Source organism: Glycine max, chromosome 11 (assembly GCF_000004515.6).
Source record: "Glycine max cultivar Williams 82 chromosome 11, Glycine_max_v4.0, whole genome shotgun sequence".
NCBI lineage: Eukaryota > Viridiplantae > Streptophyta > Magnoliopsida > Fabales > Fabaceae > Glycine > Glycine max.
Window position 1 is genome coordinate 6,495,747 of NC_038247.2, and position 14,295 is coordinate 6,510,041.

Sequence of the window (14,295 nt, forward strand, 5' to 3'; positions counted from 1 at the left end):
AGGCTGAGATCGACGGAAAATGATTTTCTTTGGAACATGAGAGAAAATTACTTTATTTTCCATACTTTCGTATATTTTTAACCTCGTTTTATAAGAAGTATTTGAAAAATTCAGATATAGCTTCATGGCGTTTTTGTCACATGAATGAATAGATAAATGCATTCATTTATTATAAAATGCTGACACAATAAAGATGTGGCTTGACACTTCTTTGCAGAGCATTAAATCCATGTATACTAATAAGCTTACAAGCAAGTATTTAATATTACTATTAAATGCAAAGAATTTATGATAACATATTTATTTACATTGTTGTAAAAATATCAAAAGAAATACTTAATGATAAAATATATATAAGGTAAAAATATTAATTAAAAATAATAATGTATGAGAAAATTGAAATTATTTTTTTAATAAAATATGTATTCCATGTGTTTGATTTATTTCAAAATAATAAATAACTATAGAATATTTCTAGTATAAAATATAAATAACTTCCCCTTATTTATTGACCATAAATTATTACAAACACATAGAAGAGAATAATTTTTTTTTTATAATTTTCATTAAACAAAAATTATACGACTAGTTAATACTAGTAGTTATGATTTGTGAACGTGGGAAAGCCCTAAACACATAAAGACTAGAAAGTAGAAACTGTTTGTCACTTTCCTGCAGGCACTGCACAGGTAAAGAAAGAACTAGCTAGATTCATGTCAAAAGTAAAATGGCAATGAGTAAGAGTAACAAGTTGGTTGCAGTGACTTGAGTAAATAAAACAAGTGTCTAACCATTGCTGAAATTTACTGACGTGGAAAGAGGTGCTGCGTTTCTTACTACTTCTTCCGTCGAGTCACTGAATCTTTGGATAAGCACATACACCAACCCCAACCATAGACAGTGATATCAGAATTATCCTCCAACAATCAATATATACGTATTTTTTTATTTTATAAAAAGCTTGAAAAATTAACATTTTCCTTTTCCTTTATATATCATAATGAAGCTTATGATTGAAGTAGTAGTATTTTTACCGTTTGAATGATATTGTTAAAACAACATACATAAAACCTCTATTGTTTTATAAGTTATTAGTATTCGAAGGTTATGAATTGAGTTTTCATGATAGTTGTTAAAAACTTGAAGCTGAGCTTTCGAAATGGTTAGACATGTTCTTATTTTCTGTAATGAGGTCCATGGTAACGGGTAAGTACCAAGCAGAGGTGTAAACGCTACAAAAAAAAAATCATAAAGAGTACACAATTTTCAAACGTTAGGACTATTTCCATATAGTTATTGTTAAATAAAATTTAAAATATTTTATTCAGATATTGTGATTTTACACTAATACTATGATATATTATATTAATCAACATTAGATATGCATGTATTGTGTTAATCATTTACTGGAGACTCAAAACATGTATAATGATGAAATAAAATTACATCATTTTTGTTAAATATAAGAATTAAAAATGAATAACATTGTTATAGGAACTCAAACAAAAAACCTTGAGCTTATCATGAACTAAAAATTTATCTTTCAAACATTTTTTTTTATGATTGACTAAATTTATTGGGAAATCCAAAATCCTATCCAAACACATTGAATCATTGTGCAACTTAATTATTTTAAATCTATACTACTTAAATAGTTTATTAATCACTCCAATGCTTAATGGAAGTATTTTATATCTTTGTAAAGAAATATAAAAATATTTAATAATACTAAAATAAATAGCTATTATTATGATATAATATAATTTTATTACTTACCTAGCCACTTTAATTTAATTGTTTATGTTATGTTCAGATAACTTTAATTTTCTTTATTAACTCAAAAGTTTATTGACTATTTGTTTGATAAGTTTTTTTAAATAGTTTTTAATATTCTTTCAAACATTATTTGAAGTAATATTTTTTAAAATGCTAGTTTCTATTTTTCTATATTTTATTCTCTTTTTATTCATAAAATATTTATTCAATTTTTTTATTATCCTTTTTAAATATATCATTTATATCATTTTATATTTTTTAGTTACTTTAATAATTATTTTTATCAAACACTTATAATTTAATAAATTAACTTACAAACTTTCTACTTAACTTTTCAGTTAGTCTTATCAAACATATCTTAATCTCTTTTTAACTCTCTTTCATCTATATCAAACAATCCCACTTTTCAATCTCTTTCATCTCTTTTCACCCCTCACAGTTGGATTCCTTTTCATCCATCTCTCCCAAACATAATCTCTCTCAAAACAGCTAGAATGAAAAAAATTGGAAAATGGCCGTTGGATTTTCTTGGGCCCATTCCATCACTGTTCTTAGGCTCCTAGCTGTGCTAGCATCATTTCAATCCAGCTCCATTTAAGCTTTAAAGCTTAAACCGACAAAAAAAAAAACAGAAAGAGTAAAAAAGGGTTGAATGTAGCTTTTATCCAAACGAAAGACAGTTACGTTGAATGTAGCTTTTATCCAAACACACCCTAGTAACCATCTTCAAAAGTGTTGAGTCTTGCTTAACACTGACACATATAACATGGTTGTTGACAAGATGCTAAAACTAAAAAATTAAAAGGATAGAAAGTCCTCACATTAGAATCAACAAATTCATTTCTCCTATCCTGTGTTTTATACTATGAGTCCTGACTTCAATGGTGAAAAAGGGAAACACAAGAATGAACGTCATGCCATGACTTACAAGTTACAACATGTGAACAATATACACGCAAATTCTGCTGTCAGATATCTCTGAAGGAACAAAATTCTTTACTGATTTACATCTTTGTAGTTAATAATCCAATAGAAAGAATCTTATTAAAGTTTAACATAAAAAGGAAAAAAAAATCACAATCAATAGTGGTTCATGTGGAAGGAGGGGCGTAAAGATGTGACTTAGATTTTGACTCTGTCAAAACACAGTTCACCCCTTCACTTTCCCACCCTGATTTTAAGTTTGCTCATCACAACATCTACCTTTTCCACAGCAGATTCATTTCTCATTTCATTTGGAGGAGATTCCATGCAGTTCAGCCATGGGTGTTGCAGGCACTGTCGCGCGGTTGGTCGCTTCTCTGGCGCAAAATCAAAGAGTGGTAGAAGAAATTCTGAAAACTCTTGAGCATCATTCACTGAAAATTTATATTTATCAGTCAACAATTTGTCAAGTGGACAAAATTTTAGCCTTCGAATCCTTTTTAGATCCCCATGCCTGTCAAAGAAATCCTTGGATTGAGCTCCAGCAGTAGCGATCTGCAACCGACAAGAATTAGATATGTCTAGAATAGGAATAGATCTTCAAGAAATAATATAAGCATACAGTGGGAGTGTACTCTCACCTTCCGCGGCATCTTTCCAAGGAGTTCCATCATTAGGGCAAGGTGATCCTGAAAAATCAACACAATGCAGAGTTTATTATTCTGGTATAAAACAATCTGAAGGGTAGAAACTTGTGTTCAACAACTTTAGACAATCACAAGTCTACTACATTAATGATCATTAGTGATATTTTTTGGAATAAATCAAAGCGTAGTTCTGACTCCAGCAATTGCAGTTAAAATTTTATGTTAATAGCATGGAACTCATGATGCAAACAACTAATCTAGACCCTTTTCTTTTCAACAAGATCACCCAAGAATAAAAAAGCTTTAATGGTGGAAACCACAATTTGATAGTTTTCTTACTTTGGCTATTTCAAGAGTTATTAATCACAGATCACTCCGGTGAAACTTTGAATTTCATCCTTTGATTATACAAACTCGTTTTCAGAAATATAAACACAACCAGAAATGGTTCAGAACCAGAAAACATATTTTTAGTTCCACTCACAACAGGGCTGCAGCCTGTAAAAGGATCATAAGTAGATAGAAACAATGAAGACTTTTAGATAAATTGTCACATTAGATCGTTTCCAATAAAACATATGATCTGGCAAAAGAAGAAAATAAAAAAAATATAATCCAGGCACTTGAGACCGTATTATACAGTTACTATCAAAACTATTTTATCACGACAAATGCAAAAAATGCTCAAGTGGTGTAGAAAATTTGTCAACCTGACATCTGATGTACTGGTTTAACAAGGTGATTCACTGAATTTTGTTCTTCTTATATATCTTGTTATCTTTAACATATCCCACAATAAAAGCAATATAAGTGTATTTATATGTATTAATGACAAAAGATAGCATGATTCTACCATTTTTTCATATCGTTTCAGAAATCAGATAGTCATGCCACACTAAACAGATCACGTGCTTTGCACCAAATTGAAGCCAAAGGAACCACCATAAAAAAGAGTTATGTTCCAACCAAATGCGCCAGCATAAGTTGCATGTTGCCAAAACTAATAATCAAGAATTAGTTATAGCACCTATTCCACACCCAAACCTCCTCTCGAAAACTTATTCATCAAATTATCGAATGAAGTATAAATATTTTTATCTTTCAATAATGGCAAAGAAATCTAAGCTAGACAGTCTGTGCTAGAACATTTATCATAAATACAAGCATAAGATGAAGAAAGCAATTAAACCATTATAGTTTATTAGTGAAATTATCATACCTCATCCTCACTAAAACCTTGTCCGCCCTTGGGTGTAAACAACATATCTCCAGTGGCAAGTTCAAAAGCAATGCAAGCTAAAGACCACATGTCAACGGAGAAGGAATAGCCAGCCTTTAGTATAACTTCAGGTGCTCTATACTGCCTTGTCTGTATTTCTTCTGCAAACTGCTTATCAGCCCAACAAGCATTTCCAAAATCTACTATCTTGCATCTCACATCAATCCCATCGATATTTCTACCAGTCTTTGCAACATCTCCTGTTCCTCCCATTGATGCTCTTCTTCCAGATATCTTAGCAATTGCTGTCCTTGCTCTCCTTTTCAACCTTTTCTCAATAAGACTTGTAACTCCACCATTCGTGTTTCCCTCAAGCCGCTCTAGAATTGGGGAGAGTCCAGATCTTGAAGGGTCTTTGGCAGGATCAATGGTTGAACATAGAAGAATGTTTTCAGGTTTTAGATCAGTGTGGATCATACCAAGATCAGTATGTAAGTAATCCAAACCAATCAACACACACTTGCAAATCTCTCTAACTTTATTCAATGGAAGACCTTTATAACGGTTATATCTGATCAGGCGAAGCAAGCTATCGCCAAGAAACTCAAGAACCATGCAAAGATGCTGTCCATTTGGACCAGTGTGCTTAAAGTGGTCAATCAATTGAATAACAAATTTGGAATTTGACGGATCACGGTCAGCAATGGATGAAAGAAGATTGATCTCATGAAGGGCAGCCTGAGCAAACTGGGCCGAACTTTTCTGGATCTTGAGAGCAACATATGACTGAAAACGACAATCTTAAAATTAGATAAGATATGAAGAAAAAAAATACACTGGTGCACAAAAATAATAACAAGAAATTATCATTGGATGGGGCAAAAGGTAAACTCTGAGAAAACATGCACACCCATACATACATGCTTCACCTTCATAGAAGGTTTTTGAATTAAACATAAATACATGAACAAAGGATGAACTTGGGCATGGTTCTTGTAATCAATGCCAGGAAGACTATCGTTTCTATGTGGAACCACCCCACATGTATCAATGGAGAGTGTCATTGTGCATATGCTGTAAAACTTAATCATAATTTATTCTTTCTTTTGGTTTGCCCCCTTTTTGCTTTCTAAATTCAAGCTATAGCAAGATCCTACAAGTTAAGTGACTTACGGTAGCACAAGCCTTGGATCCATAAAGATGGCAGTTATACACATAAAAGACTCGTCAGTTTTAACACTCACCGAATCAAAATCTAACTTCAAAACGACAATCAGTTATTACCATTCCATATACACGTTCAACTAAGTTAAATACATATCTATTTTTTTTAGAAGAAATACATATCTATTAAACACAGAAAACAATTTAATATCACGGTTACCAAGGTGCTTAATCCACAAAAAGCACCAAACAGAATCAAACGGCTCAAACAAGTGCAGCAGGGGCACATTTATTGCACCTTTGCATACAGACAAATCTATCAGCCATGTAAAACCATTCGCCATTTTCCGCTACTCCAGCATGCATAGATTTCATTTTGTGACACATGTTGAGCAAAATAAGGAATCATAGATTCATAGAGCCATAGTGGCAATCAATATCAAGAAGCCAAATAATCTCAAAACAGAAAACGACATCATAAATATGTCAGGAGGAAGTAAACAAAAACCGAAGATCTCGGAACCTCCGCAACATAAGCAAATTCCAACCAACAAAACACGCACAACAAGTAACACACACCGAAATCTTCAAACCCAGAATCCAAAACAAAAATGGGTGGTCTCAAAACGACACCTTTTGAAGAAAACAATTTAAAAAAAAAAAAGACAAAACAAAAAGAAAAAAAGAGAAGGGTATGAAACATACCTCAGTTTTAGTATCGTAAGCGAGCCACACGGTGGAAAACTGACCCCAACCCAACTTTCTCTGCGCTATGTACCTGCCGGCGGCGAACTGATCGGCGACTCTGACGGCGTGGTAGCCTCCTTTCCGGTAAGAGTCGAATCCCTCATCGTCTTCCTCCGACCCAGATGACGACGAACACGACATCACCTTCTGATCTATTCAGATTCAGCAAAAAAATAAAAAATAAAATCTGATTTTGGTTTCAAAGTTTGCCCCTTTTGATAATATTTGTTTTGTTTTGTTATCACTCAGAAATTGCTTGGACGCGAAGTCTTTGTTTTGGAAGATGGAGTGTTATTGTATTTGCGGTGTGTGTGGCCTTTGCGAGATGCAAGCAATTCCACTTTTTTCTCAGTGTTTTCTTTCTTCAAGTGATCATATTCATGTGTTAGCTGTGAAATGTGGGTCTTGTATTTTTCGCACTCTCCGTCTAAATTTTCATAGCCCACCCTCTTTTATTACGCTTATGCCCTTCGTTTTCCGCGGTTGGTTTACCTCTGACACTGACTATTTTCGGGATTCAATAAAATTGCAACTGTTTCCAAGTGAGGTGGAGTAATCATCCTTTTCCAACAGGTTTGTGGGTTCCTGTCATTTCCAACATCATGCACCTCTTTTTTCTTTTTTCTTTTTTCTTTTTTTTTTATGTGTGGCTTTTTTGTTTTTTTAGCGTTCACAGGTAGTAATTAGCTAGATAATTATCGATAATTTGAAGAGTTAAAACTAGGAAGTTTTAGTTAATTTATTTGGTTTGAAATCTTGTGGATTTGATTTGACTGATTGGTCTAGTGTGCCATCAATAATGTTGAACTAAAATTTCACGTATTTAATCACTTGATTTTTTAGTGGTAGTAATTAGGAAGTATCTCGTGCGTATTATTCTTTTCATAATTGAATGCCTGGTTGATCATTTTCAAGGTCAGTCTCTTTCTAACCACTCACTTGATGAATACAAACATCTTTCGAACTACTTAATTTATTTAATGTCTAACTACAACTAATATATAACCGATAAACTACCATTACTCTGTAATTTATAAAGTACATCATCAAAAAGGAAAAAAATATCAGGTGGATCCCATTAACAGTAGTTTCTCCCTCTGGCACATGGCATGACAGTCACAAAAAAATGATTTATAAGTGTTTCATTAATTTATCCATTTTAATCGTTGTTGTATTTGTTACTGGAATTATTAATGAATATGTTATATGGTAAGCTTTTAAATTTTACTATCAATCATTCCTTTTCCTTTAAAAGATTTTTAATACACCGTATGAAGCTAACAATTAATAAGACTGTAAAAAGTAGTGGAGTAAATTGGAATAGGGATTCTATTCTAATTGCATAGATTTGTATAATTAGAAATAAAATCACGTGGAAAGTGATTTTTAATTTTGGAAATAGAATGGACGCCAGAAGTTGGAAAATGGTATGAAAGCCTACGTAATAATATTATGATCAACGAAAATTTTACTAAAAATTTCAATCAGATTTTATGACGGATCATGTTGTAAAAAATATATATTATGATGAGGGAAGAGAAACATAATATTTTATAAATTATCAAAGGACAACTTGTATAAAAAATATATTTTATAATGATGACGGATCCTACGTAATTTAGTTAATAATATACTATGAAGGAAAAAATTAATAAGAAATCCTATTCCTCAAAAATATCATTCAAACTCATTTCTTTTACAAATAAAATTGCATGACTTGTGAAATGAAATTCAAAATAGGTGGATGGATGAAAACACATAAGACTTTTCTAGTCTAAAAATTAACTTATATTTATAAAATAAGATATAATGTTGATGTAATAGTTAAAGGATGATGAAAGAAGAAAACACCAAAGAGATCGCGAGTTTAAATTTTTTTAACTAATATTTTTAATAAAATTAATATTTGTTGATAAAAGAAAATATATATATGTCTGAAATAAAATAAGTTTATTTCCATAAAAAAAAGATATAACATATATAAACAGTTACTATACATGTTATATTTTACTGATTTTTTTTACGAAAGTTATATTTTTATTGATGAATTAATTGTTGCATTTGTATTTCCATTAGAAAATAGGTAGAAAAAAAAAACTATGATCGGTAAAAATAATAAATCTATAGACCAACACCTAAATCTAGTCTTATGCAATAATTTTTCCTTCCCAGTAAGTCAACTTAAATGGGGGTATGGTATTAATTTTTTTCCGTCTTTTAATCCTGTTGTTAATCAGAGGAGAAAAACTTTGAGTGATTCAGAGTTTAATTGAAAGATAAGTAATTTAATAAGAAATTATTTTTATCAATGATCGTATTAACTATTTGATGATGAATAAATTGAGATTTCTGTGAAGGTTAGTATTCCTTCTAAAACATTTTTTTGCCGTTTATAAAATATTTGGATTTGCTTGGTAAAAAAGAAAAAAAAAATTAAACTTTTTTTTGTTTAATTATTTAAAAAGCAATTAATATTATATATATATATATATATATATATATATATATATATATATATATATATATATATATATATATATATCTTTTTACGCAATTAAGTAAGACAAAAGAAAAGTTTTAACTCTTTCTTTTTTCTTACCAAACAACATATGAAATTTATTTTGTTTTTCAATTTCCACTCTTTTTTTTCTTAATACTTTTATTTTCTGAAACCAAACATACCATTAGACATTGCAATTTGCACTTTAATAACTCCATGTATAATGGTCCGCTGCCTCTAACCCACACACTTAAGTGTTATTTACTTGATTAAATTATTGAATATAAGTTCTGTTTAAATAATTTTAAAAAAAAAGTATTTAATCGTTAAGAACAAAAAAAACCTAAAACATCCCTTGTCTAATAACTAATGCGATGAGGACACGCGGTAGTGATGAACTATTAGTGTAGTTATAAAAATCATATTAGGTCGTGAGTTTTTTTTTTATATTGATGGAAAAAGAAAGAGACAGAAAGAGACCAAGGTCTCAGATTGTGAGTTAACTACTCATATTATTTGTTGAGTGTGACATGTTAAAATTATCTTATTATAAATTTTTGATAAATGATTTTACTACTTAAAAAGTTGAAAAAGTAAAATAACAATTAACGAATTAATTTAAATTGGATGTCAAACATAAAAAACTGTTCAAATGTAATTTTTTCTTTCTTTTTTCTCCAACGCCTTTTGATTGCTTTGACATGAAATAGGAAAACTTGGTGGGAGCAGTAAAATGATAAACTTGGTGACTTTATACACTAAAATAGAGAGGTTACTAACTCCAAGATAGAGCTAAGCTAGGAATTTAACTTGGGTGAATTGACAACGGCTAACTAGAGGTTATTTTTTAAAAAAAATAATACTATAGTATACATAAACCAAAATTAATGAAGCAATCAGTTAATAAAAAATAGAGTCTTGTTATGATAAAATTGAGAGAGTTTCACCAAATATATATATTTTTAATTTTTTCATATGAAATTTATTCTCAAATTATTTCTAAAAATGAGATAAGTTATAACATCTGTTAGGACTCATAAGTTACAAGAATCTTTTAAGACTTATTATTATTATTATAACTGAAGTTGTAAAATTATTTATGATTTTAATTTAATTTTTTTTATTTATGATTTTAAAGTTGTTAGTATTTTTTTTTTATTTTACGACTTTGAAGTCATAATTTTTTTACATGTTTTAGGCTTTATTAATTACTTGTATTTTATTTTATTTTGTTTTAAATTTTATAAAAATTATAAATAACTTTATTTATTTAATTATTAAATAAATATTTTTAATTTTACTTGTTATTAGCTTTATTTAATATCTTGTATATTTTTATTTAATATGTTATATATTTTTTAATATGATTTTATTTAATATGTTATATATTTGTTAATATTGTTTTATTTAAAATATTTTACATTTTTTAATATTTTTTATTTGACATATTTTGTATATTTAAAATTTAGATAATCTTTTAATAATGTTATTGAATTTGATTTATTTTGTAAATGAAATAAAAAAGTAACTTAATGATATTTAATATATTTTTTTAATATCTGATTTATTTTAAATATTAAAATTTTAATGCAAATACTAAAATGAACAATTGGATGTGATTTGATGCATGGTGGAATGAAAGGTGTTTTTGGTCCCACGACTTCATGAAGTTGTGAAGAATGGCATGACTTCACTATTTGGTTTTTAAATATTATATTGTATTTTTTTAAAAAAAATATATGTTATAATATTATAAGTGTTAAGTATTTTAATAAATTATAAGTGTTAAGTTAATATTAATTTAGGGCTTTAAAAATTTAAATAAATTATTAGATAATAATATTTTAAAGTTTAGTCTTTAAATAAGCTATAAGTTTTAAGTTATTATTATTTTAGGGTTTAGTCTTTTAATAAATTATAAGTTTTAAGTTATTATTATTTTAGCGTTTTAGAAATTTAAATAAGTTATTAGGTAATAATATTTTAGGGTTGTTGACCAAGTATACAAGTTGGAAAACATTTTTAAAGTTTATCAACATCACTTTCGTTTTCTTAGAAGTGAAGACAAATGAGTTCAAAATTTAGGTTTATATTTTATGTTTGATCATTCGAAACGACGACAAACATTGAAAAAAGATCAACCACTACTCATATATATAATGAGATAAACGAATTAATTCCAAATAGACATAAGAAATGCTCATTGTATAGAAGTGAATGACATAGTCGTAATAACTGCTCATTCAAACAAATAGATGACTGATATAATTTTTATTTTTTATGTTTCTCTTTAATTTGTATTGTTCATTTTATATTAATGTATTATGTTATTTTTAACTTAACAACTACTTTTATTACTAAATTATTAAATATTGTTAATAGTAAATTCCTTTACAAAAAATAATTAATATTATTTCATAAATTATAAGTTAATATTAGTAACAAAATATTTTAATATTTGGTTTAAAATTTTAGTTTTTAAAATAAAATAAATATTAAAAAAATATATTAAATATCATTAAGTTACTTTTTTTATTTCATTTACAAAACAAATCAAATTCAATAACATTATTACAAGATTATCTAAATTTTAAATATACAAAATATTTAAATAAAAAAATATATAAAATACTTTAAATAAAATAATATAAAAAGTATATAACATATTAAATAAAATCATAAAAATTATACAAGATATTAAATAAAACTAACAAAAATTAAAATAAAAAATATTTATTTAATAATTAAATAAATAAAATTATTTATAATTTTTTAAAAATTAAAGACAAAAGAAAATAAAATACAAGTAATTAATAAAGCCTAAAATACGTAAAAAAAAAATTATGACTTTAAAGTCATAAAATATAAACAAAAACTTACAACTTGAAAGTCATAAAATAAAAAAAATACTAACAATTTTAAAGTCATAAATAAAAAAATTGAAATTAAAATTATAAATAATTTTATCAATAATAATAATTCATAACAAATGTTATTAAGACTTGTGACTTAAAAATCGTAACACATGTTATTTTATGACTTGTTTTATTTTTTTAAAAATAATTTAAAATTAATGACCTATAGGAAAAAATACCCCTATTTAATAAAACTCCCAAACATTAACTGGCACAAAAATTACGGAAGATTGAAATTTCAAATATGAAAAACACAAATTCAACAATAGAATATTTACAATAGTGGAATTGTCTTTTTCTTTCATTGCTCAATAAAGCCGAGTTTCTTTTTTGACAGAACTTTAGAGGGAGGAAACAGTGTTTCAATTGAAGACTGAAAAAGTTTTCAGACTTAAAAAAAAAAAAACCTGCAAGGCTGCAACCTATTAGTATATGTTTGAGTTGCCGTTGTGAGTCTTTAGAACGGCGTTTATAAAAAGATTAGAAGTGCGTCTTTTGCATTCGTTCATTGGATCAATCTGGAGACACGTCACTGCACAAATGAGTCACAACTCAAACATACCCTTAGATGTTAGAGTATCTTACTCTATTCACCAACTTGTTGATATTCAACTAAACCAAATTTAAGAATATATAAGGAACAAATTGTTATTTTTAAATTGTCTTGAATAACAAGGATTCTGTTGAAATTATGAAATGGTTCATGAGTTGTTGTGTTTCATTTTTTGCCCACGTTACATATTGGGCCAAGTTTCTTTCTCTCCAATGGCTGGCATCATGTTTAAAAATAAAACAATAATTACGTGATTTAGAAGGTATACTGTAAAAATGTAACAAACATAGTTGATAGTTGTTTCTCCAACCAGCAAAATCATCTTAATATAAAATTAATTATGCAAAATCTAGTTCAAACATAATTATTTTTATTGGAAAATATTTTCTTATAATTTAAAATAAATACATTTTCCTTTTTTTCAATCAGATTTTCTTAAAGATAAAAAATTATCCCCTATCTCTTTATTCCATTTTTTCAGAAATTATGTTTGAAAGTCTTTAGTCTGTATATCCGTTGAAAGATTTTTGTACCGATAAAATTTGTTATTATGTCTGTATATTTGATGGTTATTTGTTGCTTATAAATAGTTTCCTCTTGCAGAAAAATCAGAACTAGAGGCACACATTTATAGTAAAATGCTTATTTTTTCTTTTTATAAAATTATATTATATTATTATAATTATATGTTTTGAAACATGATGTTATTTGGTTTGAGATTCTTTTGCTGTAGTTGATTGGATCAACGGATTAACATATCTTGAAAGAATACATGCATGTTAATTCATTTTCCACATTTCTATTATTAAATTTTATGCTTCGTATTAATTTATTATTATAATTATAAACATTATTTGTGTTTTGATTCTATGTGAAATTATAGCACTGCCATGTCTGCTATTTTAGGGCTTCCTAATATTTTTTCAAACAATTTTGGATCTCAAATTCGGGTTTTGCAAGAAACCAGCCTAAATTTAGGCCAACCATGAATCAGAAACAATAAATGAAATATGCTTTCAAAACAAAGCATGAAACCAATTAAAAGTTCTGAGAGTCTCTCGTTGGTCCATAGAAGCAAAAGTATTGAAGCAGAAAATTTCAAACAGCTAACCAATGGAATAATTCTCAAACTTTATCATAATAGGTCCATATGTTACATTTTTTGACAAAAAAGAAAGAACAGCATACAACAGCAAAAAAGAATAATAGGCAGAGCTTTATTCTAGACGAATTCAGCAAACTGAACACTTGATTCAGGTAAGCATCAAATCCAACAAAAAGAATTCCTCCCAGCTCAATCAGCATCTGGAAGCAAGAATCTCCATCAAGGACAAACCAAGCTTACACCAAAAACATGTAAAGCATGGTTGCTGCATCAATAAACCAGAGTTTCTCCAATTGTAACATGTTTGGATTACCATTACACTCTATTCCAAAGTACCTACAGAATAACAGATACAAAGGTTATGTTTGTTTTACCGTTTCATTCCGTGGACACACGTTTCCAAGCACCATTTTGTGAGAAGCAACAAATTGTTACTACTTCTCCTTGAAGGTCCGTTTGAGGGGGGTGTTGAACCGAAAAACAAACACACACAAAAGAGTATCTTTCTCCAAAAGTACATTCAGCATCCAAAATGGTTATCCAAACATGTATTAACAAGGTTTTTTTTTTTTTTTTTTTGTGCTGAATCATGCTGTAGGGGTAGGCCAAAGAATCTCCATCACAGAAGTGAAGGTCCCAGTAACAGCAATAACAAACCCAAAAACCACAATAGCCCCATCCCAGAGAACACACCTCCCCCCAACTCCTCTTTTTTTTATCTATTTTATGAAACATCGCAGGCGGC

At 28.4% G+C, this 14,295-nt stretch overlaps 2 protein-coding genes across 2 annotated transcripts in view; both read right to left on the bottom strand.

The window, feature by feature from the left end:
* Nucleotides 1-2,726: 2,726 nt before the first annotated feature.
* On the bottom strand, nt 2,727-6,893 carry LOC100784192 (serine/threonine-protein kinase SRPK2-like protein). Its single transcript, NM_001255203.2, has 4 exons — nt 6,436-6,893; nt 4,567-5,352; nt 3,342-3,389; nt 2,727-3,255 (listed from the first exon to the last, which is right to left on the bottom strand). The coding sequence occupies exons 1-4, from the start codon at nt 6,616-6,618 to the stop codon at nt 2,935-2,937; spliced, it is 1,338 nt and encodes a 445-aa protein (NP_001242132.2). The 5' UTR covers nt 6,619-6,893; the 3' UTR covers nt 2,727-2,934.
* A 7,372-nt stretch (nt 6,894-14,265) lies between these two features.
* LOC100781328 (amino acid transporter AVT3C) overlaps nt 14,266-14,295 on the bottom strand; it is a 1,255-nt gene continuing 1,225 nt past the window's right edge. Inside the window, exon 2 of the mRNA XM_014763548.3 lies at nt 14,266-14,269. Coding sequence (XP_014619034.2) covers nt 14,266-14,269 — 4 coding nt within the window. The remainder of the gene's footprint in view (nt 14,270-14,295) is intronic.

Coding starts and splice junctions, on each gene's coding strand:
- LOC100784192 (NM_001255203.2), bottom strand. CDS start 6,618: ATGTCGTGTTCGTCGTCATCTGGGTCGGAGGAAGACGATGAGGGATTC. Junction 3,390..4,566: donor AAGGTTTTAGTGAGGATGAG/GTATGATAATTT, acceptor TTGATTTTTCAG/GATCACCTTGCCCTAATGAT. Junction 3,256..3,341: donor TTGGAAAGATGCCGCGGAAG/GTGAGAGTACAC, acceptor TGTCGGTTGCAG/ATCGCTACTGCTGGAGCTCA.